Genomic DNA, 24,811 nt, shown 5'->3' with positions numbered 1-24,811 from the left:
CCTGATCCTCCTCACCACATTCCCACAGTCATTTCTACCTCCCATCCACACCCAATCACAACTTTCCGTAACCGCTCCAACCTTATACACATTCGCCGAGCCCCAGCTTCCCCAGTCCCACTAACAGGAGCTCTGTGGAACGCTCGCTCTGTCTGCAACAAACTTTCTTTCATCCATGATCTTTTTATTACTAACAAACTTTCCTTCCTCGCCATCACCGAAACTTGGCTCACCTCCTCTGACACAGCCTCTCCTGTTGCACTCTCATATGGTTTATTCCACCTTTCCCACACCCCCCGCCCCAGCTGCAAGCATGGTGGAGGAGTTGGTTTTCTCCTGTCAGATAATTGCTCCTTCACCCCAATCCCACTGCCGCCCTCTGTTACCCTCCCTTCCTTCGAGGTGCACTCTGTGCGCATCTAATCCCCCTCCAACCTCCAACTAGCTGTCATATACCGCCCTCCAGGGTCAGCCACCACCTTCTTTGACCACTTCACCACCTGGCTACTGAATTTCCTTTCCACTGATATCCCCACTATCATCTTGGGCGACTTCAACATCCCCATTGACACTTCCCTCTCAGCTGCCACTAAACTTCTATCTCTCACTTCCTCCTTTGGCCTCACTCAATGGTCTTCTGCAGCCACTCACAAAGATGGCCACACACTAAACCTCATCTTCACCCGCCTCTGCTCCTTATCTAGCCTCTCTAACTCACCTCTTCCTCTCTCTGACCACAACCTACTTACATTCTCTTCCCTCTCCTCCTCAGGTCCACAATTCCCACCTCAAAAACTCACACACCCTCGCAGAAATCTTCAACACCTCAATCTACACTCACTGTCTGAATCCCTCCTCCCTCTTACAGACATAAGTTCCCTACACAATGCGGATGCCGCTGCCACTCTATATAACACCACAATAGCTGTAGCTTTGGAATCAGTTGCCCTTCTCAAACATACCAAAACTCGCAAAATCAACAGACAGCCCTGGCACACCAGTCTGAACAAAGAACTGAGGCGGGCTTCCAGGGCTGCTGAGCGGAGATGGAAAAGATCCCACTCCAATGAGGACTTCATACATTCAAACAGTCCCTCAGTACTGTCAAGGTCACACTCGCTGCAGCAAAACAAACCTACTTCTCATCTCTCATATCCTCTCTGTCTCACAACCCTAAACAGTTATTCAACATCTTCAATTCTCTCCTCCGCCCCCCAGCACCTCCTCCCTTTCCACTCATCTCAGCTGAAGACTTTGCCTCATTTTTCAAGGAGAAGATTGATAACATCAGAGACAGTTTTGGTCAACAACCCCCAGTGCCCTTCCTCCTACCTGCCCTGCCCTCCTCCCCCAAAACCAACTTCTCCACCATTACAGAAGATCGACTCTCCACTCTACTCTCAAGATCACATCTCACTACCTGTGCACTTGACCCGATCCCATCCCACTTCATCTCAAACCTCACCACAGTCTTCATCCCAACCCTAACCCATCTCTTCAACCTATCACTAACAACTGGTGTTTTCCCCTCAAGCTTTAAACATGCCTCAATCACACCTATCCTCAAAAAGCACTCTCTTGACCCATCCTCTGTATCTAGCTATCGCCCTATATCACTTCTCCCCTATGCCTCAAAACTACTGGAACAACACGTCCATCTTGAACTATCCTCCCACCTCCCTTCTTGCTCCCTTCTTGACCATTTGCAATCTGGCTTCCGGCCACACCACTCCACTGAAACTGCCCTTACTAAGGTCACCAATGACCTACTAGCCGCCAAGGCCAAGCAACACTACTCTGTCCTCCTCCTCCTGGACCTGTCTTCTGCCTTTGACACAGTGGACCATTCCCTATTACTACAGACCCTCTCATCCCTTGGTATCACAGACTTGGCCCTATCTTGGATTGTGTCATACCTAGCAGACCGGACATTCAGCGTCTCCCATTCGCACACCACCTCCTCACCGCGCCCCCTATCCGTCGGAGTCCCGCAAGGTTCAGTCCTAGGGCCCCTGCTCTTCTCCGTTTACACCTTCGGCCTCGGACAGCTCATAGAGTCTCATGGCTTTCAGTATCACCTCTATGCTGATGACACACAGCTCTACATCTCTGGACCAGATATGACCTCCCTACTAAACAGAATTCCTCAATGTCTGTCTGCTATTTCATCCTTCTCCGCTAGATTTCTAGAACTTAATATGGACAAAACAGAATTAATCATCTTTCTCCCATCTCACGTGACCCCCCCCAACAGACCTATCCATTAAAGTAAACGCTGCCCACTCTCTCCAGTCCCACAAGCTCGCTGCCTCGGGGTTATCCTTGACACTGATCTCTCCTTCAAACCACATATCCAAGCCCTTTCCGCTTCCTGCCGACTTCAACTCAAAAATATTTCACGGATCTGTACATTCCTCAACCAAGAATCTGCAAAAACCCTAGTCCATGCCCTCATCATCTCCCACCTTGACTACTGCAACCTCCTGCTCTGTGGCCTCCCCTCTAACACTCTCTCACCCCTCCAATCTATTCTTAACTCTGCTGCCCGACTAATCCACCTGTCCCCCCGCTATTCCCCGGCCTCTCCCCTCTGTCAATCCCTGCACTTGCTCCCCATTACCCAAAGACTCCAGTTCAAAACCCTAACCATGACATACAAAGCCATCCACAACGTGAGTCCTCCGTACATCTGTGACCTAGTCTCCCGGTACTTACCTACACGAAACCAGGGGAAGAGTCTTGAGATCATTTGCATATTCCCAGTGCCTTCTGGGATAAGTGAAGAGTCTCCGCGAGCTCAACGATCACTGGGTTTTGGCCGTTGCAGCTGAAAAGAGGAAATCGGAAAAACCGCGCGCCGATAATTTTGGCTCATTTTTCATCGTTTTTAAGAAATCTCAAGATGGAAGAGGCCAGGAGCCATTTGGTGAGCTGCATTTCTTGCTACATGTTCACAGATTTACCAGTGGAAAAGCCAAACTTCACATGCCACAAATGCAAGCTTGTGTCCCTGTTGGAGGAAAAGTTGCAAAATCTCGAAGAGAGGTTAGCTACGTTGAAGATCATTAAGGAAGGTGAAGAGTTCTTGGACAGAGCAGAATTATCTCTTCATGTTACAGAAAGAGAAGAAATTCGAAGTGCACCTGAAGAAACAGAGGAATGGAGACATGTGACCCAGAGAAGCAGGAGGATCAGGAGGCAGTCAGCACCCATACTGCTCAGAAACCAGTACCAGGCTCTCACGCAGGAAAACGATGAAGAAATACATCAGGATAAGACTTTGCCCACAAACAGCAACCTTGTACGCCTTCAGAGTCCTCCTGGATGGAGAAAGAAAAATGTTGTGAAGAAGAAACGGAGAGTGGTGGTCATGGGGGATTCCCTGTTGAGAGGAACAGAGGCCGCTATCTGCAGACCGGATGTAACTTCAAGAGAAATGTGCTGTCTTCCAGGTGCAAAAATTAAAGATGTGTCTGACAGGATATCAGGACTCTTCAGACCTACAGATGACTACCCATTCCTGCTACTACATGTGGGGACAAATGACACCGCAAGAAACGACCTGGAAACCATCTGCAGAGACTTTGAAGACTTAGGCAAGAAAGTGAAAGAACTGGGAGCGCAGGTGGTCTTCTCTTCCATCCTCCCAGTGGATGGCCATGGAACAAGGAGGTGGAATAAGATTCTGCAGGTGAACAACTGGCTACGTCGATGGTGCCGTCAGCAACGATTTGGATTTCTGGATCACGGAGTGAACTACTTATACGATGGACTACTTGCTAGAGATGGGGTGCACCTTACGAAGACTGGAAATCATGTATTTGGAAGTCGCCTTGCTACACTTGTAAGGAGAGCTTTAAACTAGAACAACATGGGAAGGGAAGCAAAAGACCAGAAAAAGCCATACACCTGACAAATGCTATTGAGAACTCTGCTATTAGAAGTGGAAAGAAAGAACAAAGACGAAAGAATCTAATTAATAAAAATATTGGAGAAAGAGAAACCAATCACAAACTAAAATGCTTCTATACTAATGCACAAAGCATGGGCAACAAACAAGGAGAATTGGAACTACTAACACAGGAAAAGAAATATGATGTCATTGGAATCACTGAAACTTGGTGGGACAATACACATGATTGGAATACAAGACTAGAAGGATACAACTTATTTGCAAGAAACAGACTTGATAAACGAGGAGGGGGTGTCGCATTGTATGTTAGAAACACGTATATCTGCACAGAGATTGAAGCTTCAGAGACTGGGAGTTCTGTGGAAACTGTTTGGGTAAGAATACAAGGACAGAACAATGGAAAGGACACCATTGTAGGCATTTACTACAGGCCGCCTGTGCAAGCTGAAGCTATGGATGAACTCTTTATGCATCAAATGGCCAAGTTCTCCAAAAAATATGACATAGTTGTCATGGGAGATTTCAACTATCCAGACATTTGTTGGGAATCTCTCTCAGGCAAAACTAACAGGTCAAGGAAATTCTTATCCTCTCTTGCTGACAACTTTATCTTCCAAAAGGTAAGGGAGAAAACAAGGGGAACTGCTACCTTGGATCTAATCCTTATAAACAGGGAGGAAATGGTTGAGGAGGTAAAAGTGGCTGGGACCCTAGGAGGTAGTGACCATGCTATTTTGGATAACTAGAGGCGGAAGACCTGTGAAGACTCAGACGTCAAGGTTAGATTTCAGAAAGGCAGATTTTAAGGGATTCAGAAAGAGAATTGGAGGGATCCAATGGCTGGATATCCTAAAAGACAAAAATGTCCAGGAGGGATGGGAAATCTTGAAAAATGAAATTCTCAAAGCACAGTTGTTAACAATTCCGAAAAGAGGGAAGAATAGGAAGCATTTAAGGAAACCAGGATGGGTGAACACAGAACTTAAGCACATGCTAAAAAGGAAGAAAAAAATGTTTATAAAATGGAAAGAGGGAGGCATATCTAAAGAAGAATATAATGCTGTCTGCGGAACCTGCAGGGCACAAATCAGATTAGCTAAAGCTGAAAATGAATTGAGGCTTGCAAGAGATGTCAAAAGCAATAATAAAGGATTTTGGGGATATGTCAAAAGTAAAAGAAAAGTCAAAGATGCTATAGGATTTTTACAGGATGAAAATGATGAAATGGTAAGACAGGATGTTGAGAAGGCTGAACTTTTAAATTCCTATTTTGCATCTGTTTTCTCTCAGAAAGGAAATGTAACATCAACTGTTATTCACTGTCCTATTAAGGGAATAGAAGAATCCAGGATATCTATAAACAGAAAGATAGTGAGGAAACACTTAGCTAACCTAAATGAATTCAAGTCTCCAGGTCCAGATGAATTACACCCCAGAGTACTGAAGGAGATAGCAGAAGAAATTTTTGAACCCCTCTCCATAATCTTTGAAAATTCTTGGAGAGCAGAAGTGCCAGAAGACTGGAGAAGAGCAAATGTTGTTCCTATCTTCAAAAAGGGGAAGAAGGTGGACCCAGGGAACTATAGGCCGGTGAGTCTGACTTCTATACCAGGAAAGATCTTTGAACAAATTATTAAACAACATGTATGTCAATACCTTGATAAGAATGAAGTGATTAAACAGAGTCAGCATGGGTTTGTAACTAATAAGTCATGTCAGACTTACTTAATTTCCTTCTATGACGGTATCACTGATTGGGTGGATCAAGGAAATGCTGTAGATATAGTATATCTTGACTTCAGCAAAGCATTTGACAAAGTCTCTCATACAATCCTTATTGAAAAAATGACTAAGTATGGAATGGACAAGGCAACTGTTAGGTGGATTCATAACTGGCTTAGTGATCGGACCCAAAGAGTGGTCGTAAATGGCTGCACATCCAGTTGGAAGAATGTCTCAAGTGGGGTACCACAGGGCTCTGTCCTGGGCCCTGTATTGTTCAACATCTTTATCAACGATTTAGATGAAGGAATTGAGGGTAAACTGATTAAATTTGCTGATGACACAAAGCTAGGAGGGATAGCTAATACTAGAGAAGAGAGAGAGAGGATTCAAAAAGATTTAAATAAACTGGAGAAGTGGGCAGCAACTAACAGAATGGTTTTTAACAGGGAGAAATGCAAAGTACTACATCTGGGCAATAAAAATGAAAAAAGCATATATAGAATGGGAGGAATAGGGCTAAGTGACAGCACATGTGAAAAAGACTTGGGTATACTAATAGATCACAGACTGAATATGAGTCAACAGTGTGATGCAGCAGCAAAAAAGGCAAATGCAATTCTAGGATGTATTAACAGAAGCATACAGTCTAGATCACGTGAAGTCATTATTGCCCTCTACTCCTCTTTGGTCAGACCTCATCTGGAATATTGTGTCCAGTTTTGGGCACCACATTTTAAAAAAGACATCAACAAACTGGAGCAAGTTCAGAAAAGAGTGACCAGAATGGTGACCGGTCTGCAAACCCTGTCTTATGAGGAAAGGTTGCAGGATTTGGGAATGTTTAGTTTGCAAAAGAGAAGACTGAGAGGAGACTTAATAGCTGTCTACAAATATCTAAAGGGCTGTCACATTGTAGAAGGATCAACTTTATTCTCATTTGCACAAGGAAAGACTAGAAGCAATGGGATGAAACTGAATGGGAGGAGACACAGATTAGATATTAGAAAAAACTTTTTGACAGTTAGAGTGATCAATGAGTGGAACAGGCTGCCACGAGAAGTGGTGAGTTCTCCTTCAATGGAAGTCTTCAAACAGAGGCTGGACAGACATCTGACTGGGATGATTTAGCGAATCCTGCTTTGAGCAGGGGGTTGGACCAGATGGCCCAGGAGGTCCCTTCCAACTCTACGATTCTATGATTCTATGATCCTCACAAGATCTCCTTCTCTGCTCCCCTCTTATCTCCTCTTCCCACAATCGCATACAAGATTTCTCCTGCGCATCCCCTCTACTCTGGAACTCTCTACTACAACATATCAGACTCTCGCCTACCATGGAAACCTTCAAAAAGAACTTGAAGACCGACCTCTTCCGACAAGCCTACAACTTACAGTAACCACCGATCCACCAAACCGCTGCACGACCAGCTCTACCCTCGCCTACTGTATCCTCACCCATCCCGTTGTAGATTGTGAGCCCTCGCTGGCAGGGTCCTCTCTCATCCTGTACCAGTCATGACTTGTATTGTTTAAGATTACTGTACTTGTATGTATTATGTATACCCCTCCTCACATGTAAAGCGCCATGGAATAAATGGCGCTATAATAATAAATAATAATAATTCCGCTGGAGATGGCCAAGAGTGCGCTCGGCTGGTCTTCAGTACTCGCATAAGTATTCTCTGATTACACGGTTGCTCTTCAGAGCACCAGTTTTCATGATCAGTGGGAGGCCCAGCAGTCAGACCCACACCAACCCGGAGTAATCCCTTATCAACTTCCAAACTTGTGACAACTCCTTTAACTATACCTGATGCTTTACCTAATATCTATTTTGCCAATCCTTTATTAACCTTTTGGCAATAAAACCTTATTTCCTAAAGCCTTGTAATCTGAGCATGGTCTTTATGTTCTCCCCTGGGTGCCTGCTTCTCTTCTCACTTTTGTCTTGCCTCCAATATCAGGGCCAAGAAATTAACAGATTCAGTTTTTCAAAAATGTATCAGAAATGTTCATCTTGGTTTCCATTTTGAAGTAACAGTTGTATTAGGGACTGATCACAGGGTAATGTCGCCACCCAGTGGCTAAAATATGTTGTAATCCTTGTGGTTCAAGTGTTTAATGCCTTCTCATCTTTATTAGTTACTATTCTACATGTGCCATTTATTAATATGAATTTTGTCTGCAAATATTCTCAGTACTTTTTTAATTTTTTTTTTACATCTTGGCTAAAAGGGGATCTGATATAAGAATAGATATTTTTTGTTTATCTTTCGCATTTTTTTTACTTCATATCGAAAAGCAATTTGTTTATACTTTTGGCATACTTGAGAATTTTTGCTGCAAGCACTGAGATTGTCATCTGCATTGTTAAAACATTGTCCACATCCTGAGTGGATGTGTCTTGATAGAGACGTAGGGTATGAGAAAGAATGTGGGTACTCGGAACTATGAGATGTTCAGATTGAAACACCATCATCACACGGCTACTTGGTAAAAATATATTTTTTTGTCAGTGGTAAAGTTAAAATATGGAAGAATTGTCAATTTGTATACTATCTATCACCTACAGTATCTCTACCAACATGATTCACATCATATTTCTGGTATACCCTTGGCATATGCAGCATTCAAGCAGGCACATCCATGAAACATATCACTGACACTCGTTTACAGATTAAGGCCTCCATTGGGCTGGTATATATTGTCTTTATTATATGGTAGAGTTTGATGTTCTTTTCTTTACAAAAATATCTTGCATAAAAAAGCATGGTATTAATATTTTCCTAATATTGAAGCCTATACAGGATGTGTGGGATTATGTACCTTCACTGAGACTTATGTCTAAGTATACTGTTAGAGGCATGGTTCAGTAAATCCTCCAGACCTGTCAAAGGCTCAGATGCAATCTCTGAATATTGAGCTTTAGCTATAATTGCCGTTTTAGTGAAATTGTCTGTTCAGTGTAAAAAAAAAAAGTGACGTTATTGCAAAGATCCGCTACAATTAGGCCTTAAGTTATAAATTGGAGGTAGGAGTTTTTGCACCTTTTTGACAGCCGCATATCTGGGCTTGTCCCACTTCATCCATTGGATGCAAAGCCCCTTAGTTATTATCTTAATCCCTGCACCCAGCCCTACAATTTATGATCTGACACCAATCTCAAGATTGCCCACACACTTTAAGGGTATGTACACACGTTGAGGATTTGGCTGCGGATTTTTCTGCACAGATTTTGCTAAATTCGCAGGTAAAATGACTTACATTTTACCTGCGGATTTTGTGCGGATTGTGCGGTTTTTACACCTGCGGATTCCTATAATGGAAGAGGTGTAAAAACGCTGCGGATTCCGTACAAAGAATTGACATGCTGCGGAAAATAAACTGCAGCAAATCTGCGCAGAATTTTCCGCAGCATGTGCACAGCGGATTTGGTTTTCCATACGATTACATGGTACAGTACACCGCATGGAAAACTGCTGTGGATCCGCAGGGCCAAATACACTGCGAATCCGCAGCCAATTCCGCAACGTGTGCACATACCCTAAATGCACATTAGCTATCTCTTTTGACTTCATCACACACAGTAATGCCAAGCATTCCTGTGTTCTCTGAGAGTCTATGCCAGACTGCTATGCCAGCGGCTTATTTCTTCAGCGAGGAAAAGTATCAACTGTTTAAATTCAACAGGCCACATCCTTCTTGTCCTTAACATCTGTTTATGGAGAGTTAGAAGGCCCCGATACGCATTAGATGTCCGTCCGATACCGCAAAAATCGTCGCCTTCAGCCAGGTTTTATCCAGTGAGTATGGGGGTCTTAACTTCACATCTTTTTCTTTAACAGCCAATTGCTTACTTTATTCACCACTTACTCTAGTCAAAATTGTCACAAGATTTTCCTGGCAAATAAGTAGAGAAAGGTTCTTATATATTGTTACAAGAAAGTCCTTCATTGTGTGTGTGTATACGCTTAGAAATAGGTAGCCATTCGTCATCTGATATTTTATTTAACAACAATATAAAGAGGCACTTTACGTCATACAAAATAATGATATAAAAATGCATAATGCTCTTTCTGCTCTTTTTTGGACACAAATATCAAAATAAAATCTTTTGAATTAGTCATTGCACCAAATAACTAGAATATATTTTATACAATACAATGTTCTTTAATGATACATATAAACAAGTTAAGGCCTTGCATGTTGGTACATTTCTCAGGGTTCTGTGCTGGAGAAGTACTCTGGTGTCACAAGCTACATCAGTGCTTTAGGATACTAACGTCTCTTAGAGGTTTTCAGCTGAACCAGAGTGACTGTCCGTTGCACCTGAGTTTCATGTCTCTCTGTATATAGTAGATATAGTTGCATATAGATTTACATAAGCTAGATAAAGGGAGAGTGATTGTAACACTGTTCGGCACTGGACATTGAACGTTTCAGTTTTCACATTTGTTGAACTATGAACTAATAGCACCATGGTAATCATTAAGCAAAGATTCTGGTGATTTACAGTAAGATTGTCAAAAATAAAATATTAATAGATAGTCGTTCAAAGACAGGACACCCCAAGGTCTTCTGAAAAGGTCTGGAGCATTGTAGTTCATTAATGCACTACTGGAAGCAGAGAAGGCACATTTAACAATTCTTAGTTAAAGAGTAGCAAAATAATTATAATGTGTTGTTTTACAGTGGTCACAGAAATTGTATGTTCTGGTAAGTCTGTAGGAACACATTGTATGAGGCATATGTTCAAACAGTAATGGAATATCTTTTCTGTACAGTATGAAATGCTTCTTAAATAGAGAGGAATTGTTCATTAAGTCTTCAAATGTGTATTCGTTCACAGGGCATAGTGTGCATTTCATCCCATGTAGAGAGCTAGTCTATTGCATGTCCTCCTCATGGAAACAGAAATAAGTTACTCTACGCCATAATAAAAATGCAAATTTGAAGACAACAGGGATAAACTATAATGGTAAATATATATGGCAGACATAAGAGGCAAAGTAGACGACTTTCCTCCAGTTATTGTGAGTTAGATGTGGCTCACTAGTAGAGTTGCTGCTTGTACCAGGATCCCCAGCTCACAATGTGATGTTACTCTGGAAAGGTTTCTCGGCTCCATATGGAAGCAGTTCATGCAGCATATGGTATTTTATTTTACATGTAATATTTGCACTTTGCTCGTAGCCCTTTCACAATATCGCATCTAACAGGCAGCATATATAAAAGCCAAGGAAGCATTCTTTACATAACGTTAATACAGTGTATTTTATATTAATGCTCTTGGACTGAGTTAAGTCAGCCTACTACAAACTGGGCTTGTCTATAGTATTAAAAATCCTCAAGTCTAGGGTAATAGTTTCTGTGTATCTTTGGGTTTACTACAGTTTATCTTGAAACATTTTATTACTTTTAGGATTGGGTATCAGTTAACCGTAAAATAGTAAAATTAGTAGCTATTGACTATCTTTGTTTTTATCAGTGTTGTTTCAGTCCTGCCATCTAGATCTATAGATAAAGTCAATTTCTAAAGAATATCTATATATATTTTTGAAATGCTTGTCATGTTCTGGATGATCTATACAGCTACACATACATTTCATATGTATGTAATAATGTGAACCTGTCATCATGACTAGGTCACTGGATAGATAACAAAGTGCTTCTGAAGATAAATTCAATCTTATACTTCTTAAACCTTTATATATTTTTTGTTATCTAAATAATTGAATATTGCTTTTAAGAATAGTATAACATTGTTGGGGGATTTTGTGTTTAGGTTGAATTATTCTTATTTGTTTTATTTTATTGAAGAGCATGGGTTAAACTATTTTTAACTTTTAATCCCAGCTCTTCATCCTGAACAAAAACAGAAATTATATACAACAGTAGAAAAGAGCTTTTACTAGTATGCTTGACCAAAGAAATGAAAACATTGGTTTTGTAAAGTTCATATATATATACCGGTGTATGTCCCAACATCGGCATAACAAATCAAATGCATTGAAGTAGATTACAGCACAAAAGGACTCATTTACAATGGAGGCAGTGCAAGTTTGGCAAAGCTTTAGGGAATGCATTAATAATTTTTTTTAGGATAGAAATCACCTAATATTATTCGGTAACATCCCTTCTTAAAGGAATTTTAAAGCTAGTCAGTTTTTGTCCAAAGAGTTGGCTTAGCAAATGATTCTGTGATTCAGCAGTCCTATAATTTGATGGCTCAGTGGGTTTCATGTTGTGCCCCATTTTGCGTTTATGTGAAGGGCTGTTTGAAGACAGAGCAGAGCATTTTGGAGAGAACTGATTACTTTTAGTAATGGTAGTTCTTTTGCTCTTGTACTCCCCATAGTTAGACTGAGAGTTCAGTTTCTTGTGGTTTTGTGTGTCCAACACAGATTTTCTGAACTGACTACCAGTTCCTCCAGTTTGTGCCTTTGGGTGAGGCCGGATGCTAGAAGTATCGTCTTTTGTGTCCAGAAGACCACTTATCCATTCAGATTTTTTAACATTAATGGAAGTTTCATGTTTTCCACTAGCTACTAGTTTGTTTTTTTTTCTTTTGATTTCTACTATATTCTCCTGGGATTCTGCATTGCCTTTATGGACAGAAATTTTGTGTTCCTTACGTTTCCTTTGGTGTAATTTTTGGCATATTGGCCTTTGCATTTTGTCCAGCATTTTATTGTCTGTATTACTTTTTGACAAATTTATAGCCAGATCTTTTTTTACTACCTTCGTTTGGGAAGCATTTGTTTCCTTTAGATTGCAGGCCGTATTATCCCTTGATACAGAGGATTCTGGCTTTAATTTTCGTGTAAATATTTTTGGTAACTCTTCACTTGGAGATTCTGTAACACTTGTCTCTGTTAGTAAACTGTTTGATTTGTTCTTTTTAAAGCTTTTTAACAAGGTCTCTATATCTGTGGTAGACGATTTTTCATTGGATGGTGGTGAAACAAGTGTCTTGTTTCCTTCTGTTGGGAGTGACCCTGCTTTTTCGTCATTGGCCTCCTTGCCTTTTTGTATGGAGTTGGACAGTTGGAGCTCTAATGGGATGTCATTGAATGGTTGCGTTTTTTTCGGAGTAGTCCGTAATGCTTCCTGTTCTGTGAATATTTTACAAAAATCATCTGCTTCGATTTGAGGGGTTTGTATGTCCATTGATTCATCCTGCTTACTTACTGTTTGATCATCTCTTGGCATGTCTGACATGCCGGTATATTTATCATTACACTCCGAAAAAGAAGCATTTGACTCCGCACATGCAGAAGAAGATTCTAGTGTGGCTACTCTGCCACCAATTATGCCATCACCTTCTTTCCCTCTTAGTTTCTCATTGCTAATTTCAGAAGGCAATGGGCGTTCGTCAGTGGTGCACGCAATTTGCTCGTTTCCTTCAGCTTCGAGTTCTGGTGCATCGATCAGTATCTCCTCTATTTTGACTGTGCTTTCATGTTTGTTTTCAATGTAATCTTCTCTCATTTCATCCAAAAACACACCAGGTGAAAGTTTAGGGTATTGAGAAAGATCACTATCGTCAATGGCTGCTACATCATCACATGGGTGAGAATAAGTAGAAGTCTTCGCCTTTTTTGGAAGCGGCATGTCATTGTATGCTGGAGAATCTTTTATTTTCAGCTTTTGCGACTTTCCAGAAACTGTTGGCCTGGTTACACCTCTAAATTTGAAAGTCATACTTCCGCCTATCAGGTGTTTTTCCATGTGCCTGTCATACTGTTCTTTTTTAGAAAATGTATAATTGCATGTGCTACAGATAAAAGACTTCTTTATCACATGCATAACATCAGCACATAGCTCACATGCATAAAGTGTGGTATGCTTTATTTCAGACTTTTCCGCTAATTGATGCGCACTGCTCAGATGACTTCTCAGCTCCTGTGCTTCTTGATAGGATTTGGGACATTTGTGACACAGGAAGATTTTTTGTAAACTGTGGACAACAAGATGCCTTTGTAGTTTGAAAGGCTTAGGGAATTGCTTCCCGCAGTGGTGACAATCTCTGGAGGGGTCTTTACAATGAGGATGCATAACTGCATTTTTAGAAATGTCACTTTTTTGTGAACTTTCCGTTGAAGGACTGACTGAAAGTTTTACTTGTTGGACAGGTACAGAGGGAACAACATGGATAAAATTGTCTACTTCTTTTTCACTGGCCACTTCCTCTTCACCCTTGTGCTCCTTTGGATCTTGTCTTGTATTCAATAAACCTTTATCATCTGCCTCTGAAATGTTTGATAATGTGCTTGGTGTCCTGTATATAAAGGTACTGAGGAATGTCCTCACCATACTGTCGCCTGAAAAACAGCCTGAAATACCCATCACCGATTTCTGTGCTTGGCCTTTCCTAGCAAACTGAGTAGCATGTTCTCTTAAGTGTTCATTATACATCCATACATCAGAGATTTCCTTTAAGCACATTCCACAAATCCAAAGTCCTGCCTTATTTTTTGCATGTTTGTCTTTCAGATGATCTCTTAATTGTTCACGAGAACTAAACTTACGCTGAACACACATGTAACAGGTTGGAGGAGGTGAAGGATTGTGAGTTAGCTTATGAAAATCAAGCTCACCTAAGGTCAGAAACCATTGAAAGCACACTTTACATTTATATTGCTTGTCCTTGTTTTTCACTTTTGTATTGCTGTGATTTCTTGCCTGCTTCTTGTCATTTAATTTATTTTTGCTGTTCTTTTTATTTTTTTCTGCCATTTGGTTATTTTCTGATGTTTCAAAATCAGATTGGTCTGAGTCATCTCCACAAGCACTAAAAAAAGACAGTTCTCTCATATCAAACTTTGTACTAAGCATCTTCATGTCAATAGTAGGAACATCAGGAAGACCTAATTCATCACTAGCATTAGTGTTCAGAATATCTTCGGAGTCTCTCATGTCTGGGCTCATCTCTACTGACAAATCTGAAAATTCAGGAGATGGCTTGTAAAGGGTGATGTGAAGGGATAAATCGCTGTCTTTCTCTTTTTCAGTCCTGTCAATAAGGGATGACACATTTAGTGTTTCCTGGTTCTGGCATACAAAAGACAGTATTCTGCTTTCATCCCCCTCACTAGTTTCCTTGGCAAGATTAAGGTGTTCATAATGTGCTATGTGTTCATTTTGGTTAGAAAAATGGCTGCTTTCTAATGTTGAGTCAAGTGCAATGTTACCGTACTCACTTGAGTAATTTAGTTGTGCTGCATGGCATTGATCCACCATATCAATGTGTTTGACGTCGGAATCAAAATGAGGGGCTTGTCTTTTGTTTTTTTTCCCATAGACACGGGTACATTTTCTTCTAATAAAATGATCATCTCTAGGAAATAGTTGGGAAAACGTATTATCATCGTCAAAGAATATATGGAAGTCAGTTACTGTTTCTTTAGGCATGTTTGACACTTCGACTTCCTTTTGAACTTGAGCAGGTTCTACAATATGCTCCTCTTCTCCAGTTAATACACCTTGATCATTCGCCAGGATAGTTTCCACAGGTTGAATTTTGCAGCCATCGATATTGTGTTCATGGTGACTGTTCAGGTTCCCTGCCCATGTTTGCTCTTGAAGCAAATTTTCTCCATTCATTTCCATGTCTAAAACGTCTCTGACCAGCTTTTCATCGTCATCCATTGTTATTGCAGTGGAGTAGGACTCGGTACTCTCCTTTTGTGAACTGATTTCTGTATGTGTGATGTCTTTATTTAATGACTCTTCCAAGTTCGACTCTGTGGAATTGAAGCTGTTTGAGTGTCCAATGGCCTTCAAAATATTTGTTTTTAGGATGTTTAAGACATCATCAGACGGAATTTGTGAACCTGTAGATTTGATTGAGACCTTGCGCTTTCTTTTCTTTACTTTTCCATTCAACTTATTTTTGCTCACTGAATCACAAATAATAGTGTTTTCACTGTTTTTGGCCACAAAAGGTCTTTGATCTTCATCTGGAATTAGGATTTGAGACTGAATATTGCTGTCTGGGTTTAGCAAATCTGCAATTATGTTCTGTGAGGTTGTGTCAAGGTCATGTTGACTGTCACTAATGCCTTTCCACTCACATGCTGTATTTTTCACATTAGATGTTTTTGCACTAATCACACCATCTTTTTGTGATGCCAGTGACCCGTTATGCTTAACTGCTTTGTGTCTTGTCAGTCCTGGTTTTGAGCGGAAAGATACTGAACATATATCACAAGTTAGTGATAACCCAACCGATTTCTTTTCTTTGATGGGACTACTTTTTGGTGAAATTCCAATGCTCTGAAGTATTTCTTTGCTATTGTCACCTTCTAGAATTCGTAGGACACCGTCTATCACAGAGTGCATATCATTGGTACACCTATTTTCAGACTCTTCTGTAGCAATCTTGTTTTCAACATTTGTATTGTGGAGACTTAGTTGTACAGCCGTTTTCTCTGTAGTTTGACAGTTGAACTCTGCAAATCCCTGATCATCAATAGTCATGAGGTCGCATCTTGTAACTGATGTCCTGTCCTCCTTGTTTGAAAACACATGTGCTATATGTGAACCATCATTAATACTGTTCCAATCACATGTATTTGCAGCTTTTTGATTGCATATTGATGACCCTAAAGATGTCTGTATGCTTTCAGGAAAAATGTCACTTTGCAAAGTCAGATAGTTAGCATTTTCTCCAGTATAAATTGGATATGTATCATTTGTTGTTATTGATTGGCACTCAAGGATCATGTCAGCAACTTGTTCTTCTTGTTGACTTTTGTAATGTGCACAAACTAATTCAGAGGAGAAACATGGTGGAATGTTTCCTTCAGCAACTGGTTCCATTAAGATTTTCTCTTTTACTAGTTTTTCTGTATTATCTATTGTCAAAGTTTTTTCTTTGTGAAGGTAAAGCTGTATATCCATGTCTCCTGTTGAACCCTTTCTTAAATCTTGTTCCCGTTGACATTTTTCAGTATTTTTGCAAAGTGAATCCCTTTCTTCTGAACTAAAGCCATTCTCTGGGGATGTATATAAAAGTTGTTGTGGTGAAATCGATTCTTTAAGTGATGTATGAGAGAGTAGATCAAAACTCAACACAGAATCAGATGTAGGGATGCTTAGTAGATGTGCTTCGTAGTCATCGTTACCATTGCACAAGACGTCATTAGTACTAGGAGGCAAAGGGAAAGGAATAGATGGTTTGTCAGCTGTGACCAGGGCACCACATTTATTTTCACTTAAAAGAGAAGCTTCTTTTGTACTATCAGTTCTCAAAAATAGTTCTGTTTGTGGTAGGATATCCATATGCTGATGATTATTTTCTGGGGTTCTAAAAACAGAGATTTCATTAGTTAGGTTTTGTGTCGCCACATCTCTCTGTTTGCAAATTTGTGTCTTTTTGGGTTCTAAGGTCTCAATTTCTAGGCAGTCCTCTTCAGATGAACCAGATGAGTTGTTACGGCTATCGATCAGTGTGGAAGTGATGTTACCACCTGTGTAATCTTCATTATCAAACACTGTATTAGTGCTAGTCTGCTTTCCCTTCTTCATAAGAGATGACGATGTCTCGTTTTCTCCATTGCTTCTCATGTTTCCAATATTTTCTGCTTGCAACTGTTTTTCTGTCTGTAGACTGTCAGGATTGTTTCTCAAGTCAACCGAGCCAATATTAAGAATTCCCTGCTCTGAGGATTCTTTATTGTTTGCTGGTTTGTCCTCCCTTTGAGTTTCACAACTTAATGACTCCAAGAAAGTGCAGCAATTATAGCCTGCGTTATCAGTGTCCTTTTGCTGTGTGCAAGATTCTGATATTTTCAATACTGTATTATTTTCTACTAACCTAATGTCTTTTTCTGATTCTCCTATAGGAGTAAACGTACTATCCACACTACACAAAACTTGACTCTCTGCTTCTGATTTGGAATCAGATGTTGAAGCTGCTAGTAGCATTGGGAAGCAAGGTATAAGCATGTCTTCCTCATTATTTTTGGCCGTTCTTGCCACAAATAGTTGGAGTTGTTGCAAAGGATTCTCTGATGATTCTTTAGAAGTGAGAGTTTTTTCACTAATTGCATTTTCCTCTTTTACAAGTATTGGCATGTCAAGATTGACAAAGTCTTTTTGGTTGCTATCATCCTGTACTGCTTCTTTATTGTGTAAAATTATTATTTTTTGGTTGTACCCAGTGTCTGCTGTAGTCTCTACTTTTGTAGACAACGGGTGTTGGTCACAAAGTCTCTCTTCTGGCTTATTGTTCTTGTACGTTGGAGTGTCATTTAAGTTTAGCATGGAAGTGTTGTCATCTTGCAAAACATATTCAGAATTAATTTCTGTCACACTTCGGACAGGTTCTAACTTTGGTGGGTCATCATACCTCTCTTCGGCTTTCTGTTCTTTTACTGACATATTTCTGGAATCTTGTTGCCGTCTTTCTATATCATTAATACCTTTGTTTTCATTGCTTTTTAGAAATTGTGTTTCAGGTAGGACCAATGTCTCTTTCAGATGGTCATCAGACATACCCTCATCAGATACCTCAGCAGAGTGGCAACAATTATTTCCTAATGATCCCAATTCTTCAGTCATACCTATATCATTTTGCAGACTGATCTGTTTGTGACATTGGATGTCAGAAGTGAAAGAAAGAAATTGATCTGAGCAACTCCAAGAGTTCCTGAGATTTTCACAGCTTCTGTCAACTTTTACAAGTGGTTGAGAATCCTGAAGATGAGGTGTTGCATGATTTGAGTTATGTACATTGTTAGGTATTTCATTAAAGTATGCATCATTTCTGGATCTTTCTGTTGGACTTACTGCCATCTCTGTTAATGGGAGAGCAGTATCTGGGAGTGCTTGGGTAATCTGATCTTTAGACAATGACTTTGAAGATGTGTCATTAGAAACTTTGCTCGTTTGAAGTTGACTTTCTAATTCTGTTACCAGTCTTTTAATTTCCAGCTCATCTTCTGAACTGTTAATAAATGCTACGTTGTAATCGGAGAGAGTTGCCAGCTGTTGTGAAGGCACTGATAGATGTTCAACAAACTTCTCTGCTGCTTGATTTTCTTGCACATGAAACGGAGGAACATTATCAGTTGTTATGCTTTCAATGAGATCCCAATTTTTCTCTTGTAGAAACTCGGGAAATTGTTGTTCAAAGTTGCTTGATTTTCTGGATTGGTTAAATTCAACATAGTTATCTTTTGAAGTTGCTGCTTCATTGTACAATGGTGTTTCAAAGTTCGGTAACTCAGCAAATATAGAAGAGGAATCAAATGACAGACCGGCTGCAACTTTATTTTCATTGTTGTCAGATGGATATGATGGCTGTTCAGAACATTTATTCTCAAAAGACTGCAGGTTATTGCTATCAGTTTGGTTTGCATATATTTGCTCAATATCCGTGGAATCATTGTTCCGGCTTTTGGAGAAAATATTTGTATATAGATGGTGCCCATCTTTGTGTGGATATTGTGGACATTCGCCTCCATAGGATTTGTCGTTTTGTTGCGCCATTACAGGCAGTGATGATTCTCCGTTATATCGCGGCATTGATATGGAAAAGTCTTTGGTGCCATTGCATATGTCTTCATTTAAGTACTTTATACTGCCATCACAGAAAGTGGGATTTATTTCACATGAGTTCATTTGTTTCTCTTGGTAGTTTGCATTTGCGATATCGAAAGAAGAAGAATGCTGCTGGGGCAGAGGGTCAATGTTTGCCATTACTTTAGATGTGTAATTGTCTTGTGATAAGGTGCTAGCTGCCATTGCATTTTGGTAAGTGCTTACTCTTTCCTCTTCAGCATTTTTGAGGCCTTGAATTTCATGTGTTTTACTCTTGCTTGTGTTTGTAGAATCAGTGGTTTGTTGTTTTTGATTTTCGTCATCATGTGTTTCATTAATCTTTTGGTATACTTTTGAACCTGCAAGTAGGAATTTAGCAGATCCAAACCTCTTTGTGCCTTTGATAAAGTCTGTATGTGCTAACATTTCTGGTGGATTTTCTCTGAGTAGAGGCTTTATCAAGTTCCTTTCTCCATTATTCTGAGATGGAGTGCTAAAGCTTTTGCATCTTGGAACGCACTCTTCATTTTCAGAATCTGTTCGTGCAGTGCTTTTTGGACTTGACCCTGTCTCACTTGAAATGCTGGTGCTTTGGTCACTGCTATTTGATGACTGGCTGTTTCTTCTCCTAATTCTGTTTGTAGTCTCTTTATTTGTATTCCTCAAATCTTTGGTCTGCAGCTGGAATCTTGTGGCCTCTCCCATACGCCAGATTGGTTCCTTTCCTTTGGTTCTGGTTCCTCTTCCTTGTATATCCCGATTAAAACTGTACTTCATCCTGCCATTTGATATATTTTTCGGCAAAGAAGTAGCAAATTCATCTTCTGAATCTGAGATATAGTCATATTCACCAAAAGGATGCGTTTTTGATGGAGAAAAAAGTCTTTCTGTTACCAGTGAAAACTGCACATTTTTGTTACTTTTTACATGTAGCTTGTGAAGTTTATTCTTTTGTTGTACAATTTTATGTATAAGCTCTTTGCTCCAGGTGCCATTGTGAGCTTTCTTTTTCTTAGTGTCTTTAAGCACAGTCCTACGTGACTTTGGAGTTCCCGTGACGGCAAAATCATGTATGTCATTTTTCATTGTTTTCTCTTGCTGGGATTCGTAAGATTTTAGGCCTCTGCCATCAGTATATTCAAAACCAGTTTTATTTTGAGCGTCTTTTTTTATTGCCTGGGAAGTTGTATGTTTATTAATGTTGTCTGCTTTCTGCCATTCATGGTCTTCCAAATTTGTTTTTGTTCTTTTTTTACTGTGCATTGATTCAGTGTTTACCATATGTTTATGAGCACCTTTTTGGAGTTGGGACCCTTCTGTTTCATATTTTTCATCAAATGTGTTTGTTATTGAGTTATGGTGAGCTTGGCTTTGTTCTACATTTAACATTTTTTTTGTTTCTTTATTCTCTTTCACCCTTTGGGAATTGCTAGATACCTTGGCAGCGCTGAGGTCGTCATCTACAAAAACATCAATAAAGGTGCTGTCTATCTCATTGTCTACTTGAAACTCTAAACCATTCAGTGCTTCTATGATTAAACTGTCCAGTTTTGCATCGTCCATTTCTAAAGTGTCACAGGCAGTCAGAGGCATTAAATGTGTCGTGGCATTGTGCACATTAGTACCTTTCATGAGATCTTCTTTGGCTTCTGATTTGGCATCACAATCAAGAAGATAGTCTTTGCTGAAACCAGTTAAATGTGAATTAAATTCTACATGTTCTTTGGATAGTGTTATTCCTGGTAGTGTTTGAGAAGACTTTGATGGGTCAACAGTAGACTTCCTTAAATCTCCATGTAAAGAATCCTTCATCTCGTGGACAGCTGAATTCAAGTGACAGTACTGCCTGTGCTCTAAGAATGAGGATAAATTGCCAAAATTTTGGTCACACTGTTTGCAGGTCAGAAGAACGTCAAGCTGGTCCAAATTTGCACTGCTTAGCGAATTGGCAAGAAAGTGGTGAGAAGAATAAGGAGGTGGTGGTTCACTTTCAAAATTCACAAGACTTTTACTTGGCTCATTGGCAATTTTTGGGTATTGATTTTCTTGTAGATTTTTGAACTCATGTTCATCTTTAGAGGACTCTGCGATGTAATTGTATGTTTTGGTAGATTCTGAATTGGGGTATAGAAACGAACCAGAGCTACTTGATTCAGACATGTTAAAAGACTTTTCTGCTGGGTGACATGACGGGTGGAAATAGGGGGAAGATGTAAGCGTTAGAGGGACATGATTTTCATCAGGGTTGATCGGACTGCTTGACATGGGTGAAAGTGACGAGCAAGTACTGCCAGAAACAGGATTGGTAGCAGGAGAAGGCAGAGGAGATTCATAGGGAGATTCAGGTACAAAAGGCTTTCCTGACAATTGTAGTGGCTGGTTGGCGTTATTTTGGGATTGTTGAATCGGTTGGCTTACTCCGTATGAAATACTTTTAGTTCTTGTGTTATTTGTATCCTTTGTATTATCATACAAAATATCATTATTTGAGTTGTAATTTTGTCTGCTCATTTCAACCTTTTGTGTGGGACTCCCATCCACCACTACATCATGTTTCTTTGCATGATAACTAGGTGGAATTTTTGTCATCAAATTATTGTTTTGCCAGTCAGGATTAGTGAGTGGAAAAGACTTTGGAATTCCAATGTGCCTTGACAGCTCAATACGATTTTGTTTTTCTATGGAAGGTGTACCGAGCGTTTGCTGCCAAGGTATCCTTTGATTTTTTAGTACCTGTCTCTGCTCATTTGTCTGGCATTGATATGGAATTACATTTACCGAAGCATTAGGATATGAAACAGAGTTTTGGTCCAAAGGTAGGAAATTATTGTTTCCGGCATCCCAAGTCTGAGGTATTCTTGAAAGATTTTTATCGAAAGGCACAGATCCTGTGTTTACACCACTGTAGAAGTGCACTTTGTTTAAAGAAGACTGTGGTATATTCCTTCGTAGTGTACTCCCTGGAGTTAGGAGTCTTTGGTTATGTACAAAGTCTTTAGATGTCTGCCTTTTATTGATCAATGCTGGCATACTGTTACTATGTAAACTAAATTCGCTAGGATTAAAAACTGATTGGTTTTCTTGAAAAGTGCTTTGGGTTTGTTCTATAGCACCAGAAGTGAAAGCACCAGTAGATGAAATAGCACCATTATGATCAGACACGTGATCATTACGTCCTGTGTAACAAGGTGGCGTGGGTGAATGCTGAACCCCTTGTTGGGTATGTAGAAAAGGAACCTGCTGAGAGGGTATTCCATAAATTCTGTTGTCTGGCAAAACAGTATTGTAGGACCCACTGCCTTGTGAATCCTCTGGCCCTTCTCTCGATGAGGACTGGAAGGAATAAGTATTGTGTGCTACCTGGTTTGCAGCAAGTGCAGCATCCACAAAGTCCTGATTACTCCCATTATTGCAAAAATTATTCCCAACTTGCTCCTGCAGTGATGGAAATGGATATTGAAATGACACAGGTCCATAGTCTGACTTGTTGACTTCTGAAAAAGGACATACTTTTTGATTAGAAATGGCATATCCACTGGTACCAGTAAAATGTTTATCAGATGGATGCCATGTATTTCCATTTGGTTGGAATTCCAAGTAATGCAATTGCCCACCAGAGTTAGCTGTATCATGAAGATTACCCGGCTGGATCTTTAAGCCTTGATGGATCCTGGATGCCGGAACTGTTTGTGAGGTATAGCTTGTGGAGGTAAGGCTGGGACTGGGCTCTGGGTGTGACCTGTTAAAGCTTCGATCTTCTTGATGGACCTCCCCTTCTCTGTCCGGAAGACTTGAAACATTAAAACGATAACTTCCAGAGATGGGACCATGATTTACTTCTATTTTTTTAGGTTCTGTCACCTTTTGCTGAGGATATGCAATTCCAATGGTAGGATTGGACCTTGAACTGCTAATACTGAGTCTGTAGAGCTGGTGCTGATTGCGATCTCCCTTTCCAGATCTCTTATTTTTGTCTTTCCCTCTGTTCTTCCCTGTCGGAGATAGGGGACTGTTTTTGCCATTAGTCCATGTAGCATCACTGGAAAACTTCGGTCTGTTATGAAGAGATTTAAAGTCTATTTTCCCTGCTTGTTGAGGCCTTATCACAGCTTCCCTTTGACTGTGACTTTCTCGACCATTTAGAAGAGATGATTTTTCAGAAATGAAGACACCATCAGAGGTTTCTAACGCCCCAGTTGATTTACTTTCGGCTGAATTCTTCTTGCTAAATTGTTCAAAAGCAGAGTCATCTTTGGAGCTGGGCGATTTAGCAGTGATGGGATACGTAGGCTTTGTTTCCCTGGTCATGGTACCACTCAGAGGGAAAAGGTGGCACCAGTCACCCTTTGCTTGCTCATGTTTTTTACATAATGACTGTTGTTGGTCATCCTTTGAGATACATGGTGGAGATCACAGAAACAGCCCCATTGATGCTTTTTTCATGGTTGTTCCTTAAACTTCATTGCAGAGATTGTTTCTTTTCAAACATCCATGAAAAACCTAAAATAGAACAAACAAAAGAAAATTAATGATATGTTATTTTAATTATTCAGGTTTAAGTTAGTGTTCATTGTTTTTATACTACTTATGATGAAAACTAATGTAGTAGGTTTATTTATACATTTTGTATATAACTTTGTATCTTGAGATAAACACAAACAATGTTAATAATTTCCAGTCTAAGACCAGAATGTTTAAAAAAAAATGACCACAGATAATGCAGTTGTAATATGTTTGGTAGGTCTTAAATATTTCGATGCAGTAAATATTATTTAAAATGAAGACCGTTAATGGTGCCTAGTAATGTACTTTCATGTCATGATATATATACTGTATAAGTGAGAGAGAGAATATTCCAAGGTGTAGGGTAAAGCCTGCAGGTAACTAAATATAATGTAATGAAATATCTGTCAGAGCTTTAATGTTTAGAATTATTCTTGGAATTTACATAGTCACTTCCAAACTGATAATTTAGATAGTAACTTGACCCAAAAATGTGAGCATTACAGAGATTAATGTATAACTTGCCTTGGTTCTACCATTAACTTGTTTGAAGATGTTTTAGCTTGTTAATAGCATATTGGACAGCTGACATTTCAAGCCCCCAGGGTCATCTTTATTCAATCAAATATTCATTTTCATAAATGATTTTTCGCAAAGCTAGGGCTCATCCAGACGTCCAATTTTTCCACGCACAAGAAAACGGACCAATTATTCTGATCGGACTCTGATCAGAGTGTGGTACGAGTACGATCTGTCTCTCTCGAACGTAGAGAAATTAAAAAAAAAAAATTCCACTGTCTCCATTCTGACAGTCCATGAAACTCAGACTTGCACTCGGATGTTATCCAAGTGCGATCTGATTTTTTTCACGGACCCTTTGACTTTTATTTCTCAATTTTGATCCGATCCTTGGATCAAAATTGGACATGTCCTCACTATTTTCTTCGGACCTCTCGGTCTATGAAAAATCACGGACATGTGAATTGCCCCATAGACTATCACATGTGTGAGTTCTGTGCATGGAAAAATCACGGACGGCATTCGTACGCAAGAATCGAACGTTTGAATTAGACCTTATTTTGGGCAGATCATAAAACGGGCTGCAAGTTTTTGTGTATTGAGT

The 24,811-nt window shown here is 39.9% G+C and overlaps 1 protein-coding gene and 1 long non-coding RNA gene across 3 annotated transcripts in view; one reads left to right on the top strand and one right to left on the bottom strand.

Annotated features, from left to right (window-relative positions):
* Window positions 1–24,811, top strand: part of LOC141058728 (uncharacterized) — a 500,694-nt gene that overhangs the window by 13,985 nt on the left and 461,898 nt on the right. For both annotated transcript variants that reach the window (XR_012222284.1, XR_012222285.1), the window contains exon 2: window positions 14,134–14,242. This is a non-coding gene — a long non-coding RNA (uncharacterized lncRNA). The remainder of the gene's footprint in view (window positions 1–14,133; window positions 14,243–24,811) is intronic.
* Window positions 9,626–24,811, bottom strand: part of ZNF469 (zinc finger protein 469) — a 128,778-nt gene continuing 113,592 nt past the window's right edge. The window contains exon 2 of the mRNA XM_073554929.1: window positions 9,626–23,685. Within this exon, the coding sequence (XP_073411030.1) occupies window positions 11,758–23,493 (11,736 nt within the window). The 5' untranslated portion in view covers window positions 23,494–23,685 and the 3' untranslated portion in view covers window positions 9,626–11,757. The remainder of the gene's footprint in view (window positions 23,686–24,811) is intronic.

The sequence above is a fragment of the Dendrobates tinctorius genome, unplaced genomic scaffold (assembly GCF_039654945.1).
Source record: "Dendrobates tinctorius isolate UK_male_01 unplaced genomic scaffold, ASM3965494v1 ptg000214l, whole genome shotgun sequence".
NCBI lineage: Eukaryota > Metazoa > Chordata > Amphibia > Anura > Dendrobatidae > Dendrobates > Dendrobates tinctorius.
Note: the sequence above shows the minus strand (reverse complement) of the source record. Positions and strands in the feature narration are given on the sequence as shown.